At 37.2% G+C, this 22,036-nt stretch overlaps 1 protein-coding gene across 2 annotated transcripts in view; it reads left to right on the top strand.

Moving 5' to 3' along the window:
• The first annotated feature begins 1,042 nt into the window (after positions 1 to 1,042).
• LRBA (LPS-responsive vesicle trafficking, beach and anchor containing) overlaps positions 1,043 to 22,036 on the top strand; it is a 497,077-nt gene continuing 476,083 nt past the window's right edge. For both annotated transcript variants that reach the window (XM_004685322.2, XM_012726881.1), the window contains exon 1: positions 1,043 to 1,261. In XM_004685322.2, the coding sequence (XP_004685379.1) occupies positions 1,043 to 1,261 (219 nt within the window). The remainder of the gene's footprint in view (positions 1,262 to 22,036) is intronic.

Here is a 22,036-nt window from a genome sequence, read left to right as displayed (position 1 = left end):
GGCGGCCCTCGGCGCTGTCATGGCGGCGGGGAGCAGCTTCCGTGGGCACCCGGGGCGCCGCACGAGCCGTGGCGGGGCGAGCGGTGGCAGTAGCATCCTCACCGGCGGCAGCCGCCTCCGCCGCGGTGTCCGTAGGGCCAGTTACTGCCAAAACTGAGCGCGGGGGTGGGAGGGCCAGGAAGCCAGGGAGTTCTGTGTAACCGCGGACTCCTGGGGAACGGACTAGGGAAACTTGGAGGCGGCGACCAGGTGCGCTGACCTCTCTTCCCCCTCCCCCCACCCCCTCGCCGTCGCCGCCCGCCTCCCTCCCTCGCGTCACTACACACACCTCCCTCCGCTCCCCGTCGAACCTCAGGTGCCCGAGCGGTGCTCCACTCCTCCCCCTGGGCCGAGCGCGAGAATAATCACCGCCCCCTGCCCCCGCCTTTTCCTGCCCTGGATCTCCGCCGCCACCTCCGTCGCGCGGCTCCCTGGCGGGGGGTGAGGACGAGTCCGGAGACGCTGGGTGAGGAGGAACTTTCCACCTCTTTGGTACCTTGGGGGCCCTCCCTTCCCGACCCCTCCTTTGCCTGCGACGGGCTCTCCGTGCACCTGCGAGGAGAGGTAGCCCTGCGCCTAGAACCTGCGCGTGTGGGGGAGGAGTGAACCTGTTCTGGGGCCTCTTGAACCCGCCTCACTCGGAACCCGGCTTCTCGAGCCCGGGAGCGCGGGTCGTTGGTAGTCGGTCCCTTTAGGAACTTATTTGACAGACAGTAACTATCATCTTCTTCCTCAGCCCCCTCAAAGCAAACCTAACCTATTTAACATATATCTAATCTTCCAATAGGGTTTGGCGTTGTTGTCAGCCTCGGGGAGAGAGATTGGACAAATATTCTCCACGAGGAAGAGGGCGACACCAAGGACTTTCCACATCAACTGCTTTTGGGGTTTCTCCACAACTTGGAAGTGACCTTTGTTTTGCGTTGCTTGTGTTGTGCTTATTACTCGTGCAGCGACTGCTGTCCCAGAGCGACACCGAGTTGTCCTTTCTCGTGAACTGGCAATGGCTAGTGAAAACAATAATGTCCCTTCCCCGCCACCAACAGGTGATGACGGGGGAGGTGGAGGGAAAGCAGAAGAAACCCCTGCCGAAGGGGGTGCACTGTCCCTGAAACCAGGACTTCCCATCAGGGGTATTAGAATGAAATTTGCGGTGTTGACCGGGCTGGTGGAAGTTGGAGAAGTATCCAATAGGGATATTGTAGAAACTGTCTTTAATCTGGTAAGTAGATATTTTATCAGCATATATTCTCACTGCCTTGGGGAACAAGACGTTACAGCTGGAGCCAAGTGCTTTGCTCAGACTGGTGGTGGCTTTGTCCATGGATAGAAGCACGAAATTCCATTGACCTAAATGAAGCGATTTCGTGTATGTTTCAGTGTAATGGGCATTATGTAAACTTACATGCTCCTGGTTTTGTGAAAGTGAATAGCTCACTTGTGCTAAGGAAGGAAGTTATTGTTGCTATGGATGTATTTTGGGGAGTTCCAGTGGCGTGGTTTTATTCTAGAAAAAACATCTTTTCCTTGGAATGTATTACTAAGTTTGCTTTTCTCTTTCACATTTAAAAAAACTTATTGTGGCTTTTTTTTTTTTACTTAAGTAATGTACATGGGTAGTCTACTCTTTTGAGTCTGATCTAAGTTTTGAGCACAGTTGTTCATAGAACTGATGAAAGATTAATTTGCTGCAAGCAAATTGGTATTTTTACTTTTGACTAGTTTTTAGATAGAAGTATCAAAAGTTAAGTTTTGGAATGACTTTAGGGTTACATGTGAAAATTGAAGGGCGTTTTGAGAAGAGGATTGTGGCAGATATGTCTGTTTCTTTTGTAAATTCATATCTTGAAGTAAAGCATATTTGGTCACTAGACGTTGCTAGTTATACTACTATATGCTGTGCATATTGTTTTTAAAAGGTGAATATGTAGTGCTTTCCTTAGAAATAGCTATCATTTCTAATGGGGACCTTTTAGATTTATTCAAACCTCTTGCTCATCAATTCTCTATGAGTAAAGCTAAATTTGTCTCATCTGCTCACCTATTTTAGCCACATACACTGGAACAAGTAAGGTGCAGTAGTTGTAATAATTGCATAGAACCCTTTCCCTCTAAGTTTTCAAGTGTAAGCTTGTTTTGTTCCAAGACAGTTCATTATTTACTTTGCTAGACCTTTATAAATATTCTGGTCACCTGCAGATGTATGCAGAAGATATACACAGCTTTTATAGTGAGAAAGTAGCTTATGAAATTCACTTGCTTTTGAAGGATGAAAAATTTGAACAATAGGTTATTTCTCTACCGCTTTTGTGTTGGGAGATTATGTATAAACACCGACAAACACGCATATAACATATGCTTTTTGTGGAAATTTTCAAATATCCACAAAAATAGAGTAGTATAGTGAACTCTGGTATTGATTACCATCCAGCTTCAACAGTTAATCTGAACTTGGGAGTGTGTGTGTGTATGATAAAGTTTGTGAATCTCAAGATGATAAAAGGTAAATTGATGTATTTCCTTATCTTAGATACTTGAAAACTTTTCTATTGAATAATAAACAGAAAACGTGGTAGTAATATAGTTATTCCTCTGTTAGGAGGAAGATTTAAATTCCTTTTTTTTAATGATGTCTTGGATGGAGGTGGATGAACAAACATGAGTCCACTGTATTGTTAAGAAAAATTCCAAATTCTGTAGTAGGAGTTTGGTTATATGCTGTCTCGAGCCATAGGCCTGGTAGAAATTTTAAGGTTATTGGTTAAGTCATTCACAGCTGCATGTTTTCAGAGTAATAGGTGTGTGGTTTAAGGACAGGGAAAAACTCTTCAGTTATACCACCTGCTCTTCCTCATTCATTTCTGATGTGCAGAGGAATAGGTTAGGTCCTCTCCTTCCCTTACTTTCCATGCTCCTTCTTGAACTTCTAGGGTCTTGCCTTAGTCTTAATTCTACCTAAAGAAGGAAATTACATTAACTAGTAAGTGTTGTTAGATAAGTTACTAGTATCTACTGGCTACTGTCTAGGAGTGGGCTAGGTGCTTTACACATGTTTTTAATTCTATCAATAACATATCTCATTTTATAGGTGAGGAAACTGAGACAGTGAAAAGCTGGGCAGATTGCCTACAATTGGGTGGTTCTTAGAATGTCAGTGTTTCCAGGAATACACCCTTTTTTTTTTTTTTTGAGTTGATGTAGACTTGTTCGCCTCCCTACACAGGTATTTATAGCTTAGCTTAGCTTTTCCCTGTGTAAGCACACAAAAATCATTGGTCCCACTAAATACTACTGGTGCAACTTTGATCAGTAGATTTTAGTTAATACTCAGATAACTTCCAAAGAACTGCTTATAAAAAGCTGTGAAACTTAAAAATATTTTCCAGGTCATTCGGTCAGTTTTCTCTCACTCAGAATGTGGATGTAGAAACTTGATAACTAACTTTTTTTTTGATAACTATTTCATAAGTAGTACATTGGGTTAATGAACGCAAATTTTTTTTTTAAAGATTTATTTATTTATTCATACAGAACTGGGGTACAGGCCAGAGATGCGGAGAGTGAGAGGATTCACCAGGGACTGAGTAGGGAGCAGAACAGACCAAGTACACTGAGGGGAGCAGCGGGCGGGTCAGGAGAGGTCTGCCACGCCATGTGGATCTCCTCCAGGGCAGGCGGGAATCGAACTCATGCCAAAGTGGCTTTAGCTTCTTAGTGCAGTGCTTTAACCCGCTGCGCCACCAGGGAGGGCCAATGAATGCAATTTTTAACCTACAGTATTGATTTTTATCAAAAAATACTCCTAGCTCAAACATTCACCTTTAGGAGCAAATGCCAGCATGTCAGTGACAAACTTCCATGGAAGTCAAGGTAAAGAAATCCTTTAGTATCAAAATCACTGCAATATGAGAAATATCAGACTTTCTCATTTCCACTAAATCTTTCAGGGAATCATTTCTGCAAAAATTGGTGTGCCCCTTCTTTCTTGGTTCAGCCTTAGCAGATTTGCAGAAAGCTACAACCCCTGGGGATACAATCAATACTCCAGAAATATGAAATCATGGAAGCTTGGCCAGAAGGCCTTGCATCTGAAGTTCTGTCAAAGCCACAGAAGCTATAAATTCTCCTCAACCCAGAAGTCCTCCATACTCTATACAGTTTTTTGAATTGTGAAGAATAAGATACAGACTAGAGAATATGTAACTTGTGGAAGCAGTGAAGTACTACAAAAATAAAAGTCCTGTGACCCTTCCATTTAACTTAAGGAGCCAGCGTATTATCCCTGAATCCTAAATGTACTCCCCGTTTCTCCAGTGCCGTGCATTTTTATCAGTTCATTTTTTGTAGCTGTCATAACTTTCTTCTATTTTTTAGGCATATTGGGCAGTCGGAAAAGACATGACTGTTCTGTGTGTTTGAAAAACAGCAAAAATGCATTACGACTGTTCCACAGTCCAGTAAACTGTTTTGATTTTTTTTTTTACTGATTACAAGTTAACTACTTTAAACAATAAAGTTATACTATTAGAATGAAGCTTCCCTTGTCCCAGACTTGTATCCAAAATAGTAATTCGTAAGCCATCTGACTCCAGAGGTCTTTCTTTCCAAAGTTGGTCTCCCTCCTGTCTTTGCTAGTGCAGTTTGACCTAACTCTTGTTATGAACTCCACCCTTCCTATAATTTCTCTTGAAAATCTGTTTTATCATTCAGTTTTGAATAGTAGTACAGCTGTGCATTCAGGTGTTTCAGACTTTTAGTCAACTTTTGTATTTTTTTGTTGCAATTTAAAACCATTTTATTTTGTCTTTATCTATGTGCTAAAGTAATTTGTGAGACTTTAGGGTCCAAAATGATTAACATATTGACATCTTTTCAGGCACAAAATGCCAAGTTAAAGCTTTTATCAGATATTTAGTGCTATTAAATACTAGAATAGTGTTACTGCGGGCTGGTGACAAATAACATGCTTTCATGAAATTTTTTCTTGTTTACAAAAGTTAACTGATTTTCATTAAAATGCTAAAACTCAAAGATAATTTTTCATTACTCATTAGATAGCACTTGATACATAGATCCTGCTAAATATTAATGGTTCAAACTCCAAGTATAGGAGCTAAGGAGATCACACAAAGGGCGTTTGTATTGACTGTGTAAGGTATGCTTGTAAATGTAAGGGGCAGCTGCTATTCCTTTCTAATTGATTATTGTCCTGCAGTAACATGGGCCCAATGGTGTCACATCTTTTGATCTCTCAGGAAGAATTCAAATCTAGATTTAAAAAGACAACATTTTAAAATGCCACGTAAAAATTAAAAACAACAACAACAACAACAATATGGGACAGAAAATCACAGGTAGTTATTGTGATTTTAATCAATCATGAGTGATTAACATGAAGATAAGTCATTGAACATGCTTTTTATTCTGATGTGTCTATCTAGAATTCTTTCTTGTTACCTGCCTTCAGATGTTTAAGGGTTAAGAGTACTTCATTCTAAGGAAATGCTTGTTAATGAGTTGCCCCAAGTTCAATTTGTATTTCATGTTTAATAGAAAATTTGAACTAGTTTAAATGCAATAAAAAGACTCATTTAATTTGAGAGCCCAAAGGTAGGGTAAGACTTTTAGTAACAATATAATGGTAAAGGTTTTTTTTTTCTATGATAGGCGCTTCAATTTGTTATTTCCCTCATGGTTGCAGGGTGATTGCCAGTGGCATTTGGGGCCATATATATTCTTGTTTACATCTCTTGGGAGAGAGAACCTCTCTTGTCCTAACGAGTCCACTAACCTGATGACTGCGGCTATTGAAATGTGCTGTTTTACTTACTGTTACACCTAAAAATAGGGTCAGTTTTCTCATAGGGCCTCAAAGGGCCTATGTCTAAATGGGGAAGGGTAGATACATAAATAAAAAACTGGGTAAGAAATTGCAAAGGTGGTGGGATGCTGAATACACAACCAGTGCTGTCAGTTATTCACCTCTTCAAATGTGTAATAATATATTAGTAATGTTAAGGATGGTTGTTTGTGTAGAGGGAAAAAAATCATTCTTGATCCTAACTTTGATATTGCTAATTTTAAAAAAAAATAAGACCTCTTTGTACCTTTCTTAGTAGTGAGGATTAAGTGAATAAAGACCTTAAAATAGTATGTGGTACCAATACTATTTTAGCTATTTGCTATTATTGAAATATTTGTAATTTTAGATAGTTATAGTCATCATATTCCAGCCAGATAATTTCTGAATTGCCTTTATTACCCTAACTGACTCTGCACCATACTGTATAGTTCATATTTTGAATTTCATTTAACAGCCATCACCATTTTTTTAGGGATGACTTTTTTTTTTAAAGATTTATTCATACAGAACTGGGGTACAGGCCAGAGATGCGGAGGGTGAGAGGATTAACCAGGGACAGAGTGGGGAGCAGAACAGGCAGATCAACGAAGTACACTGCTGAGGGGAGCAGTGGGCGGGTCAGGAGAGGTCTGGGTGCCATGCGGATCTCCTCCAGGGCAGGCAGATATCGAACTCATGCAGAAGTGGCTTAAGCTTCTTAGTGCAGTGCTTGTAACCCGCTGTGCCACCAGGGAGGGCCAGTATTCACTTGATTTTAATAAAGTTTTTTTACATACTTGTTCAGGCATTATCAGTTTAATTTAAAATATTACAGGGCCCTCCCTGGTGGCGCAACAGGTTAAAGTGCAGCACTGCACAGCCGGCTGCCCAAGTTGGATCCCCAGCCCCCGGAGGTGACCCAAATGGCACAGCAGACCGCTCCTGTCTTGACTGCTGCTCCCCTTAGCAGTGTACTTCTCAATCTGTCTATTCTGCGCCTCACTCTGTCTCTGGTGAATCCACTCATAGCCTCTGTACCTCTGGCCTGTTCCCCAAATCTTTAAAAATAAACAAAATATTTACATTCTGTGTTGAAGAGGTTTTAAAGTTTTAGGTCTGATATTATGGCCTTTTCTGGTTTAATTTTTATAAAATAACTGTGAATTCTACTAATCTATTGATTTTGATGGGGGAGTTGTTTTCAACCCATGAATGTGGAGTGATTTAGGTTGTCTTTAATTTCTTTTCTTAATATTTTATAATATTCAGTGTTTGAGGAGATAAGTTACTTCAGTAAATTTTTTTTTCTGTTAAAATATCCTGAAGGTATCTTTGTGTATTAAAATTTCCAGAAGAGGAATAAAAGGTTTTTCATGTATGGGAAAACTTACATAGGTCATGAGTAGATATTGTTATTTGTTAATGTTGATAAGTAAAAGAGTTTTGGGTGAATTGGTGAGTTTTAAAAACTATAGGTTTGTGGAAGTGATAGGATTGATGATTTTGGTTCCTGCTGATAGTAGTTTTGTTCCCTTTTGATTTGGTTCATTTTAAACTGAAAAATCATTTGGGAACTGAAAAATCAGAATTTTTTTGGTTAGTTAATAGAAAAAGAAATTAAGTTTTGTTTCTCATATTGACCAAGCTAGCTATTGGGGGTATATTCAATTTTTATATTATAGGATATCACTTTTCAAGCATGTAGTTTTTAACATTTAAAAGTTTTCATGGACATGAAAGAAAATGTCCAGAATACAATTGTTTGAAACTCCCTAGATAACAATACTTGTTTTCTGTATCATCAGAACTTGTACAGTGCTTGACACAGCAAGTGTTTATTAAACAGAATTGTGTTAGTCTTTTTATTAGGAAGCATTGCTTCTGTTCTTTCCACAAAAGCTTTGATAAAACCTTAACCCATGCTTTATTATTTTTTGAATTTAAGAAGATACAAGTCCAGCAGCATGCATTTCTTATTATTTAATTACCTCAACTTGTTTTACAGCTAAGAAGAACATTTCTTTAATTTCAAAATAGTCTTCTATAATAGTCTTTTGCTCTTAGCATAGTAGTTTTTTTCTTTTATTCTAGTTACCTTTACTAGCTCGCATCTAATGGCATGTATGTTCAGATATATCAAGTGAATCTTTGTTTTAAGTTTTATTTGGACAAAACTCAAAGTAAAAACAAAATGAAAAAGGAAGCAGTTAAAAGGCTACTGAAAATATACAACTTCTTTTAACTACTTTTATACAAGACACTTAGTTTTACATTTCAAAAATTTTGTGTGTGTGTGTATCTTTTTTTGATTTTTCAAAGATTTTATTGTTTTTGGTCAAGGGTAATTAATGTCTTGTTGCTGGAGGTTTTAGGAGATTGCATATTGGGTATTTTGTGGAATGAGTTCTTGGGGTAAGAAATTGGACACCAAATGACTTCTAAGGTTAAGTAACTATCTGATGTTCATGTTCTAGGTTTTAATGTCTCTTTTGTAATGTGGGGTTTTGTATTAATTTCTTCTTGTCATTAGACTTATACCATCAGTCTTTTAATAATTTTTTAAAAATTAGTTTTAGAGTTAAATGAGGGGCTGGATTTTCTCTATTGTAAAAATGAAAAAACTGTGAGGTTCCAATTAATTGTTTTGCTAGAGATAAACTTGTTGAGAAATGAAAATGATTTTTCCTTGCCTAGGATCTTTGTTCAGTGAGTAATGACTTCATTGGTATGGTATTTTTGTATATAAACTATAGTAAATTTCTTAAAGCTGTGGGAGTTTTAAATAATTAGACCTCTGATGAGTTGTTGGATTTTATTGTTTATAGTGAAAATATCTTTCTCAGAAAGTAATACAGAGATATGCAATATCTAATCTTCATGATCTTTGGGTTTCAGTATCTTGAATAAAATAGTGTTAATATCTGAGAGCTAATAAGCATATACATATATGTATAGAACACAAAGCATTTAAAAAGGTTTGATTTGAATTTAACACATGACAAAGAGAAATCCTAATAGTTATACAGTAGTTAATCATTTTCAAATAGTGTCAGTGTGTCTTCTTTAGAATTAAAGCAGGCTCTGGTTTAAAGAGGCACATTGGTTTCTAAAATAGAGAAAAATATTGTTGAACAAAATTATATAAAGGTATGAAATGATTATAACAATTCATTTTCTTAGATTGAGCTCCTATGAAATTAGTAGATATCAAGGAGATACAAAATTAAAGCATTTCAGAATATTTTCCTTATCAGATGCGGGAGAGAGTGATTGTGGGCAGAAGTGAGAAGGGGTTATTTTTGCTGGCTTGCTGAAAACATGTAGTGGTTTTCTTAATCTTTTTTCAAGCTGGTTTTTTTTTTTTTTGATGGGTAATTTAAACTTTTCAGCTATGGTAAGATGATCTATGTCTCTTGAGGTAGTGGGGACAATACTAATAATTTGTGTGTTTTTGAGATAAAAATACTAATAATTTGTGGTGGGGGGCAGGGAATAAACCTGGAATGAGCCACTGTAAACCTCTGGAACTTTGTAACCACAATATTAACAGAATGAACAGTAATTTTAGTGCAAATGTGCACAAGGAGAAATCTCTTCAGGTATTGCCGCCTTAGACTCACATTCACTTTCGTAGTACTGATCTCTGGACTTTTGTGCCATTGTTGAGGGGTAGGTCTGGCATTCATAGCTTCTGATAGAGAACATTTTTGTAGTACTAGTATCTGATACAAGGTGTAGATTGTTTCACTAATTCACTATTTTAATGCAGGGGGAATATCTTTGCAGTTTCTTAATCTGTACTTGCAAATTATCAGATACTCAGTGTCAATGGAAAATCATAAGTTTTTCTTGCAGTCATTAAAACCAGGTGCTCCTTATATTAAAAGAAAGCAGTTTTCTGACTTAAGATCTTTATATGTTGTTAAAAATATCTTTAATTTTGTTGGAAGAAATAGTAGATGAACCATCGCTTCCATACCGTTTCTCTATTATTCTATTTTTTTAACAATCAGTAGGAGACGACTCAAGGCAAAGATGTTATAGCAGAACAATCTGCTGTTACATTCATTTTGTAAATGACGAACTTTAGACAGAGAGGATAAGTCACAAGCCCAAATCACTAAACAAGTAATATTGCAGAGATTCTAAGTCAGGGAATCTACAGCCTGACCTTTTAACCACTAAACTATGTATGGTTTATAAATTGCAAACACCTTAAATGTGAAATAGTAGTGGTTTAAGGCATCTGTCAGTAACTTAATTGAATAGTGAGTCTGGAGAGTTATCTAGTAGAACATTGTCATTCATATATATAATGAGGCCCGCCCTGGTGGCACAGCAGGTTAAAGCACAGCACTGCAAGCAAGCCTCAACCACTTCAGTGCAAGTTTGCTCCCAGCCCCCGAGGTGACCACATGGCGTGGCAGACCTCTCCTGACCCGCACGCTGCTCCCCTCAGCAGTGTACTTCATCAAGCTGCCTGTTCTGCTCCCCTCTCTGTCTCAGGTGAATCCTCTTACTGCCCCTGCATCTCTGGCCTGCACCCAGTTCTATATGCAAAAATGAATAAAATCTTAAAAAAAAATCAAATATATAATGAAATACAAGGTGTTATTTTGTTTCTTGATATATTACCATCTAATCTGGAATGAGGTGAGGGGTGCCATGGGTGATTTTTTTCCTCTGATACAGTTCTACTTTGGTCTTTTTTCCATAGAATTGAATTTGACCTGTATTTTTTGCTATATTGAACAGAAAATATTGACTGTGATTTATTCTTTCCTATGACAAGTTTAGGTCATTGATTTGAATGTTGATATTTGGGATGTGATTTGGAATATTAAATGTTTCTGTTACCTTCTCCCTCTTCTACATCTCTAGTACTTTAGCACTAGTTTCGGTACTCATCATTTTTAAAAAAAGGTTTATTTTATTTATTTATGAATTCAAGAGCTGGGATGTGGCAGGCAAGAGGATTCACCAGAGATAAAGTGGGGAGCAAAATTGGTGGATTTACTGAAATACACTGCTGAGGGGGGCAGGGAAGATAAAAGAGAGATCTGTTTGCCCATGTGGGTCAGCTCCCTGGCCAGAACAGAGGCTGCTGATAGTTTCCTAGTGCTGAGACTTAACCCTTTGCACCACAAGGGAGGCTCCCTCATTTTTTGACCTGGATAGTTTCAATAACTTTTCTTACTGGTGTTCCTGCTTCTCTCGCCTTTTCTCCTTTCAAGTACCTTCCATGCTTGCTGGAGTGTTTTATCTAAAGTGAAAGCCATTTGATTTCACTTTCAAAACCCTCCTATAGCTTCTCATTCTCTTACTGATAAAGGCTAAGTTTCTTAGTATGATATAGATATGATTTGGATCTTGGCTCATCTCTTGCCATTCCCTGCCACAAACATGGTGAACTAAGTATAGTAGCCCTTAGAGCTTGTGCTCACAAGTGACACTTCTCTTCCGATCACATTGCATTGACCAAGAGAAGTTACATGGCTGTGTTTGAGTGAACTCATACCATGTTTGTGTTCCACAGGATGGGGATGTATAATCCTCTTGAAAAGAGGGCTGTTGAATATTGAGAACAAGGAAGATTGTATTTCTTTATAGTTCTTAGATTTGACAATCTGTTTACTAAATGGTTGACTCACACATACGCTTTGCATTTCACTGATTTCTTGGTCTCAGTTTTTTTCTTAGTGTATTCTTTAGTAGTTCTTTTAGTAAGAGCTTTTTGCTGGGTAAACTCTTCTTAGTATTTGTTTGAAAATGTTCATATATTTCACCTGCTATTGAATATAGGTTAGCTGAGTGCAGAATTCTAGTTGGCAGTTATTTTCCAGATAGTGTTCTTTATCCCTCTAATCTCTTGTTGTTGAAGTTGTCGCCATTACCATTCTAATTGCTTAACTTTATGGATCATCTGTTTCAATGGTTGCTTTTAAGAATTTTCTTTGGGCCCTTCCTAGTGGCATAGAGGGTTAGGACTCAGCACTGTAGGCTAGCTGCAACCACTCCAGTGCAAGTTCTATCTCCTGCCCCAGAGGTGACCCACACGGTGCAGCAGACCTCACCTGTCTTGTCCGCTGCCCCCCTCAGCAGTGTACTTGGTCAATCTGTTTACTTTGCTCCCTACTCTGTCAATAGTGAATTCTCTTACCGCACCTGCACCTCTGGACTGTACACCAGCTATGTATGCATTAATAAATAAATCTAAAATTAAAAAAAATTTTTCTTTGATTTTGAGGTATGGTAGTTTCACTATAAACTGTGTAGGGGTGTTTGTGCTTCCTGTATCTGAAAATTTATGTTTTAATCAGTTTTGGAGAATTATGAATATTACCTTTTCTTCATTTTGCCTATTTGAATTTTAGAACTCTTCATATATATGATGTGTTGGTGTTTCTCATGTCTTACTTAGTCTTTCATTATTTTCAGTCTTGTGATTCATATCTACTAGTTTATTCGTTATCTGTGTTAATTAATCTGCAGGCTAACTTGTTCTTTTGCATTTTTAATTTTAGTGATTAGAAGTGCCTCAAATCTGTATTAAAGTCTTTTTTTTTTACTCTGGATGCCTTGGTTCTTTTATTTCTTACTCAAACATTACAGTTTTTGTTGTCTTATAGTTAAATTATGTTATTTCCATGGGGGTTTGCTTATGTAAGGGTATTTTGTATTGGTTACTGGGCTAATTTTTAGTGGGATTATGTTTGGGAATCCTAGCATTGCTTTAGAAATTTGTCATCTTCCTATATTTCCTTTTCCCTGCCTTCCTGTAACCCCCTTCCTGATTATTTATTTCAAAATTGAGTTCTTCTCCCTGTATATATAACTCAGATAATCAGTCACATAATGTAACAGGGTGGTCCCCAGGAAAAGGTGAGGTTCCAGGTTCCCTGCCCCATCCAAGGAAGAGGGAGGTAAGTAGGGAGGAGGAGACTGGAGAAGAAAGAAGGATAGAGAGCCATAAGGGCACCTAGACATGCCAGAAAGGGACCTGGAAATGCCAGAAGCTGCACTCGCTTCTTGGCCTTTGGTTTAAACAGATGTGGGTGAGAGAACCCTGGGGAAGTTAAAAATGGCAGTTTTTATCTTGATTTTGATTTTGCATCTTTTGTCCCTTTCTTTTGGTTCCCCACCAGGAGGTGACTTAAACTTGTGTTGGTCTTTTGGGCCTTGGCAGGGCATTTAATCACAAGGGGATGGGTAACTTTGAGCGCTTGATTTAGAAACTGTATTCTTTCCCTTGTCTTTATTTCACAATAATTGTGTTAAAGCCCCTTTCTATTAAACTCTTGAGCACTAGAGTATGTTTTGTTTTGAGGTAACTGATGGCAGAAACATAGAACGGGTAGGTTTGGGGCTTCTGGGGTGCTCCTCCTCCAGCCCTATGACAAGAGTAGAGATTTTTGTCTATTTTATTCATGCATTCCTAGAAGGATACTTGCCACATAGTAGGTGCTTAAAAAATGTATATTAACTGAACATACTGGTTTTCTTTGCTGGGGGTCTCTGGAGTTTTCTATAGCTGGGATTTTATTATTTTTAAAATCAGTCTGGGGTTTTCAGTTCATGCCAGTAAGGTAAATTCGAATTCAAGCCTGTGCAAAGACTATCCCTAAACTTGATTTTCTCAGAGGAGATTTTTATTTTTTCTACAGATCAGTGGTCCACAGAGTAGTTATTTATATTTTTCCCATGCCATGGATGGATTTTTTGGCAAGGGGCATCTATTATTTTACCTTTTGGGAGTTATTTATTTGCAGATTTCATTTCTAGCTTCCCACCTTATATACTTTATGTTTTGAGAGGGGCATTAAAATCCAGTCTCCTCAGGTACTAGCTTTCACTCCTGTGGCCTTCAGCAATTGTAATAGTTCAACTGCTACGTTTTAGGTTCTTGGGGAATTGCCCTTTCTTGCAAGCTCAGCTTTACATTGGAAAACATTTTATTGTATTTCCCTAATCTTTGTAGGTTTTTGTAAAGTGATAATTTTTAGGTAATCTTAGACCATTCACTCTCTTGATAAAACTATAAGGGGTAGCAAAGCATAAGATATTTGGTAACCAATGAATAAAATTAGTAGCAGTTTAGGCTGTAGTATGCCACTTATTACCAATGAGAACTTTAGATAGTTACAGATAATTCTAATGCAGATTAGCAAACAGATTATACAGAAAGTTGTCATTTTCCCTAAATTCTTGTATTTTATGTACAATGAACAATTTTCATCATAGAAAGCAACCTCACACCAAATACACACACATACATTTATTTATTGGAAATTTTATGTGTAGAGATAGCATTTTAAATTTTGATATTTAAATTTTTTTTTAAAGATTTATTTGCTTATGCATACAAAACTGGGGCACAGGCCAGAGGTGTGGGGGATGAGAGGATTCACTAGAGACAAAGTGGAGAGCAGAACCAGCAGATTGAAGAAGTACACTTCTAAGGCGAGCAGTGGGTGACACTGGAGAGATCTACCACACCATGTGGGTCAGCTCCCTGGCTGGGGATCAAACTTGTGCTGAAGCAGCTGTGGCTAGCTGCATAGTACTGTGCTTTAACCCATTGTGCCACCAGGGAGGGCCCTTCAGTATGTTTCTTGACTTGTAGAATATTGTGAGATGGTAGAAGGAAGTCATATTTTTTTTCCTTCTAACCCCGCCCCACTCAACAAACAACCGATACAAGATTATACCATTCTTTAAATCTAAGTTTTTAGTCATTTATATGGAATGTTAATAGTCTCCCTAGAAATAGCATTTGTATTGACAAAAGTTTTATAGTTTTAGTGTTCTAACATTTTCATCTGCCTGGGATGAACTTTTATTTGTGGGGACTTTGTCACTGCTTTAAAATTTAGATGTTTGAGACAGAAAGGAAATTCCTCAATTTAGTCAAGTTCTGCATTTGACATAAAAAAAAATTCAACACAACATCTTTCAAGTATGTTTTTAGTTTATATTATTAGATACTGATAACTTTATTTTGTGGTACAGGAACAGTTACATCACATTATTCAAGTGGTACTTCAGTACAAAGATTAATGCTTTGTTTGTAATACAGTTTTATTATAATAGGTGTGAACCTGGATGGAAGCCAGGTATTTGACTAGTCTGTTGATTATATATAGCCAACACAAGTGTTCCCAAGGATTGTCTCACTAATCCACACAGCTCCTTTATTAAGCCTTATTAGCAAGAAGACAAGATCGGAGTGGTTGAAGATACTCAACCATCCTGGCAAGAGTCTTTTTTTTTTTTTTTTTCAAAGACGTACTTATTTATGCATACAATAACTGGGGTACAGGCCAGAGTTGCTGGAGGTGAGAGGATTCACAAGAGACAGAGTGGGGAGCACAATAGGCAGATCTACTGAAATACACTGCTGAGTGGTGGGCAAGACAGTAGAGGTCTGCTCTGCCATGTGGGCCAGCTCCCTTGCCTGGGATCACATTGCTCCTGCATTGGCTGAAGGTAGCTTCTTAGTGCTGAGACTTAACCTCTTGTGCCACCAGGTAGCCCCACCAGGCAAGAGTCTTTTTAGTATTGGCCATCTTGAATTGTATCATTTAAAGCCAAATCATTATTAAGACATGATTAGGAGTCATTTCAGTTCTACTTTGTAAAAGTGACATTACCTCCCAATCCTAACATAAATATTAAGAACTAGTTAAAAATTATCAGCCTTTCTTTGTTGGTAATTTTGTTGCTCTTTTGTAGGATATGGTTTTAGTTAAAGTAGTCTCAACTTTTCTAAAATTTTCTTGAGGTGATTGCCCTTTGGTTTTTCATTTTTGTTCCTTGACAGTTTCTCCCCTTTTAAACTAGTACTAATATTTTATTTTGAATTGTTGTATTTCTTAGCATGTTTTACCTGGTAGGTATCTTCGAAATAACCCAGTCTGACAACCTTCCAGGTTTTAGGGGAGGAAATGGAGGCCCCTAGAAACATGCCTAAGGTAGACTAGCTTGGTTCCAACTAGTTTTTAGAAACCCAAATTGCCTGAATTTTTATACATTGTTCTTTAACTCAGTCCTTATACCTTTCATTTTAGTGGGTCAAGCTTTGTAATTCTTTTAATTTAGTAATTGTTTTGTTTTTTTTTTCTTGCCTTCTTAACACTTACATGCAAATACAAAGCCCAGTCTGTTTATATGTAGTTTGCAATTGATTGTTTTTTTCTGAAGATCAGTAGGTCATAGGAAACTGTTTTTCTACTCTGACATTGTAGAGACAAATTGAGGAACTGGGATTTTTTTTAAAATTGAGGTGTGAGGAAGGAAACAGGCATTTTTTTGAGGCTCATGTACTTAAAATAGATGTTCACACTTGTACTATTAGATACTTGCCTTAACTAGGGTCTGAAGTAATGTATTTGTACAATGAACTTTAAATGTAATGAATATAAAATAAATTCTACTGTATTACAAATATAAATTACCATTTTAAATATGTTGTACTTTTTCACATTCTTGGCTTTGTTTTATTCTAACTTTTGCTTAGATATCTAAAGTAGGTTTTGGGTATTTTGATGTGTGTTAATGTGTGTATGTATATGTGTATTTATCTGATTAGCAGCATGGCAAAAAGGTAATTTCTTCAGAATTTGGTATGTTGGAACTGGAGTACACAATACTTAGAACTACAGAATAACTATAAGGTTTTAAAACAATTGAACCTTTGTCTTTTTTCCCCTGAATATATGTCAGTAATTTTGCAAGAATCATTTTGTGGCATTATATATAAATTCTTTGGTTTTGTGTATTAGTGCAGTCGTGTTTGTTTCCTTTTTTTGTGTGTAGAAGAAATGGGTTGTAGGCCAGAGTGGGGAGTGTGTGTGTGTTAACCAAAGAGAGTAGGGAACAGAAAAAGGTGTGTGTGTGTGTGTGTGTGTGTGTGTGAGAGGGGATTCACCAAAGACAAAATGGGGAGCAGAAAATGTGGATTGACCAAAATACACTGCTGAAGAGAGCAGCAGGCCATATAGGAGAGGTCTGCCATGCCACATGTGGGTTAACTCCCCGGTGGGGATCTAACTCAGGCCTTGATAGGAGTGAGATTTAACCCTGGGACCACCAGGGAGGCCCCCGTTAGCCATCCTATTGTTTCCTTTTCCTTCCTTTCTCTTTTTCCATTCTTTGGCTGTGAATCTTGGTTCCCTGCCTGTATGATCTGTGGGATCAGTTACCCTTCTGATTCTTAGTTGTGTTTTTTTTTTAATGTAAAGAGGGCTGACTATGTCTAATGAAGGATTGTAAGATATTAAAAAACTTAACAGGCACTTCATGATAGTTGCTTTGCTTTTTGTCCCCACAAGTTATAAATATCTAACAAAACTCCCTTTTTGAGGTTTAAAATTGACCTGTTTCAGTTAAAAAATAACCTAATAAAAATAATCTCTCTTGGAAAACTTCAGACGTGCTTCAGAGGAAGGATGGCTACCTTTGTACTCAGCTTCAGTCATTATCAACATTTTGTCATTCTTTCATGTGTCATTTAAACTGATAACATGACTTCTACATGCTAGTTTTCTTTGGCTCTTTACTGTTAGATCCCTGGAATCTTAACAGCTTAAGATTACTAAATGTTCGAATATAATTTTCTAGGAACATAAAATCTGCTGCTAAAGTTGATAAGAAATTGATAAGCTGTGTCTGGGTCTGCGTAGTGGTACGGCCCTGAGACAGGCTCCACCGGTGCTGTGCTACTCTGAGAGCAGTGCAGTATACTGTGTCTCTGAAATGATTTTGGATTTAAAATTGTATACAAGTCTAGGAGTTTATATATATGGTTCCACTTTATTTTCTTGTTGAGTCATTGAGATAGAAGTCTAATAATTTAAATGAGCCAGATAATGGGTAATAATTTGGGTCTGATATTGCAGGGAAAATTTTTAGCAAGGTATGAGTGTGTTGGTTGAGTGGGATTTTGTCTGAGCTAGAGATCTGCACACATACTTCTGTTATTACCCTGTTCCCAGTAAACCCAAATACATTTGTATATTTTTCCTAACTCCTGTATTGGTGGTTTTTTTTTTGTTTGCTTTAATTAGGAGAGGATTTTAAGATATTCTTTTTTTTTTAAAAGATTTATTTATTTATAAATAAATACACAGAACCGGAGTACAAGCCAGAGGTGCAGGGGCGGTGAGAGACTTTACCAGAGACAGAGTGGGGAGCAGAACAGGCTGACTGATGTAGCACACTGCTGAGGGGAGCAGCGGGTGGGCAAGGAGAGGTCTGCCTCCATGTGGGTCACCTCCAGGGTGGGGATCGAACTCATGCTGACGTGGCTTTAGCTTCTTAGTGCTGTGCTTTAACCCGCTGCGCCACCAGGGAGGTCTCCTAAGATATTCTTAATTATGAATCACAGCCTATCATAGCCCCAACTGTTGGGACTATTGCATAATTTAAGTTCTTATTTCTATCTGGAAATATAGCTAATTGGTATGGATAAGGAAAACCCTTCCTTTATAAATCTGAAGACGTGAAGAGTTACTGTGGACAAAGTTTACAAGAATACATTTGCCAGAGGCAAGTCAGATTTTGACTCTAATGAATGTATTTTCAGTTGGCTCTCTTGCCCCACAGGGTATATTATCATTTGATTGGAACATCCTATATATATATATATATATATATTTTATTCTTTAGAGGAAGGTTAAACATTTCCACAAAGATTTCTTTTCTATTTATGACAAATAAAACTGCCTTTCCCTCTTCTCTTTTGTTTTAAAAAGTTTTATTTATTTATGCATACAGAACTGGGGTACAAGCCAGAGGTGCAGGGCTGGTGAGAGGATCCACCAGATTCAGAGTGGGGTGCAGAACAGGCAGATTGATGAAGTACACTGCTGAGGGGAGCAGCGGGCAGGTCTGCCATGCCATGTGGGTCACCTCCTGGGCGGGGATCGAACTCATGCTGAAGTGACTTTAGCTTCTTAGTGTTGTGCTTTAACTGGCTGTGCCTCTTTTCTTTCTTGAGCTTTCCTATTCTTTTCTTTGGAATTTGTATTTTGTTCTTTTTGAACTAAAAGTGTCCATGGCATTCTACTTCAGGTAGAAAGCCTGTAAGAGCTTTCTTATCAGTTACCAGAGGTGAACAGATTTCTATTTTGTTTTTATGTTTGTTATCATTAGTGTAGTGGAAACATTAGCATGACTTTGGTGACCATCACCAGTTGGTTTAGAAACTGTTACTATACCAGTCTATCCCTCCCCCTTTTTATCATTTTGCCAGATGCCCATGTTCTGGATGGCCATGTTTTGGCATCCTCTGCTGGTTAAGCAGTAGGCCGAAGACTGACCGTGTGTCTAATACCTTAAGTCTGCATGCATATCAAACTGGATTTCAATCATGAAAAATGGGATAGGTTAGTAAATAAAAGGAAAAAAATTACTGTATAACTTTTGTAATTATGACATGCTAGTTATTTAGAAAAGTATGCACTGGAAAGTTTTTTTCTATCCAGTCTAATTTGTATTTAATGGGCTGATATTAAAGGTTCATTTATATGTTTTAGAAGAGCTTCAATTAAATTTTGAGAATTGCTATTTTCTAATCTAAGGATTATTATTTTGTAAAAATTAAGTGATCTTTGACAAAAGTCAGAGATTTCAAAATCAAAACTCATGTTGCTCTGGGTCCTTGTTGGGCAATGATAAAATGATGATAAAATTGATCTGATCTATAAAGAGAACTTCAGTATATCAAACAAATTTTACTCCCTAGAGTTTTTCAAATCTAGATGGAAATGGTATTTCCACCCCCTAGTATGAAGTGTTATTCAATGTTTACTTACATGAACGTTCTCCTACATGATTTTGGAATTGTTTTTGTTTTGAGTGTGTTTGTTTTCTAGTAGTAAAAACAACCAACCAAAAACAGATTTGTGTTTCTCCTCACTGGGCTTGTAATTCTTTCTAAAGCATATTTGAAATAGTGGAACATTCCCTTGTTGTCTTTTATGTTACATTTATCTTGGTTTAGTTCTTTAGAAAGTGTAATTTTGTTGAGTCTGATTATGTGCACTATTAGCAGACTGTATCAATACATTGTAAATGGGTAGATATGCCTGGGTATCTGTAAAAAGTTCCTTTTTCTATATTAAAATATACTTGTATAAAACTTATGTGCTCAGTGTATTGGAAAAGACTTTATGTTGGTTAAAAATTGGAATAGTTAAGACTAATTTGCATTTTTATTATCATTCATCTTAATTTCTCCTTCAGCAGGAGAATACAAAAGTATGTCCATTAAAATATTCTCGAAGTCAACATTTACTGAGTGAATTTTTATTTTTGGATAAAAACTAAATGACAACACTTTAAGGGCAACACTTTACAATTTACACAGACTAAATTAACAAAGTTGTTTATTTTGTTTTACTGTTCCAATTTGGGTTTATTTTGGATATAAACACTAGGTTGGTAGCTAGTTGCCCAAGTGAGATATCAAAGAAGTTGATGCTGCTAGCAGGAATATTTTTTTAATTTGTAAATGTAGTTATACCCATGCTTTTATGATTACTTTTCATTCTTCCTTCCCCTTTGCTACTTCTGCCTTTCTTTCACGTTAAAATGTGAATATATTAGAGTGAAACCCCAAGTCCTCCTGTTTTTTACTTTGCATTACACACACATGCACACATTTCTTTGGAATGTGTTAGCCTAAGAAAAAGGCTAGTGGTTAGGATAAATATTTGTAGCAGATTGCCATTTAGCTTTTGTGGAGGATAGAAGTCAGCTAGGAAATTGCACATTTTTTTTTTTGAATATTAGATACAACAAATATTCTAACCGCAGTTACTTAGATTTCAGTTATATTCTTATGTATGGTGTATTTTTTCACTTACTGAATTTTACCACGTTGAATGTAATTAGCAGGCGCTAGTGTGTATTTTTGTGGTTCGCTCTCAAATTTCCTGTTCAGAAAAGTTTGAACTGCCTTTGAATAATATTAGAGAACAGTATAGGAAGTGAGATTTGTGGCTTGAATTAAGGTGTCATCTTTAGAGGTTATAAAGATTAGGGTATAATCGGGATAAAATATTTGTTAAATAAATGAACACATGAATGCATATGTGAATGAAAATAGCCCATATATATGTACACACACATATCACACACACACAAATATGTGCTGAGATACGTACTATATCTACTATATAGATCTGCTATATATATATATATATAGAGAGAGAGAGAGATGGGCATGACCGTACACTTTCTTTGTCAAATAAATATCTTGAGTGTTAACACGATAACTAATCTGTAATTCTTACTATCAGTCATTTGTAGAGTTTTGAAATTCTGCTGGTAGTTGAGAATAAGAAAAACTATGAACTCCATGAGGGTCCAGGGGAAAAAAAATCCCCATGTGCCTGCACTTTGCTCATTTCAGTATTTCTGCACAAAATAATTAAGGCCTTTTTGTATCAACCAGGTAACAGAATTTCAAATACTCGATTTTAATACATTTTATTAAAAAAAAGCTATACAGTAAAGAGAGAACTGTTTTTTTTTTTAAACTTATGTTGAAGTAATATTGGTTTAAAAATTATATAAGGAGACCTCCCTCGTGGTACAAGGAATTAAGTCTCAGCATTGAAGCTACCTGCAGCAGATCTCTCCTGTCTTGGTCACTGCTTCCCTCAGCAGTGTACTTATTAAGTCAGTCTGCCTGTTCTGCTCCCCACTCTCGATCTGGTGAATCCTCTCATCCTCCCCATACGTCTGGCCTACACACCAGCTCTTGTGTGCATAAATAAATATCTTTAAAAACAAATAAAAACCATACAGATTTTAAGTTTACAGCATTGTAATTTAACTTCTGTATGTGCTATATTATGATCACCATCAAAGTGCAATTTCATTTACTACCATGTCTTTGATTGCTTTTAAGCAGTTTACCTCTCCACCTTACTTTCCCTTTCTCCTCTGGTAACCACCATTTTGTTCGTATTGTCTAAATGTTTGTTTTGTTTTGTTTGTTCATTTGTTTCTTTTTCTTCCATATCAGTGAAATCACAATATTTTGTCTCCATCTGCTTTATTTCACTTTGCATAATGCCCTTTGGTTCCTCCATGTTGTCCAAATAGCAACATTTCTTCAGTATACTCTTCTCTTCCTTACTGATTTCC

This window comes from Condylura cristata, unplaced genomic scaffold, assembly GCF_000260355.1.
Source record: "Condylura cristata isolate star-nosed mole 26May11 unplaced genomic scaffold, ConCri1.0 scaffold00018, whole genome shotgun sequence".
Lineage (NCBI taxonomy): Eukaryota > Metazoa > Chordata > Mammalia > Eulipotyphla > Talpidae > Condylura > Condylura cristata.
Note: the sequence above shows the minus strand (reverse complement) of the source record. Positions and strands in the feature narration are given on the sequence as shown.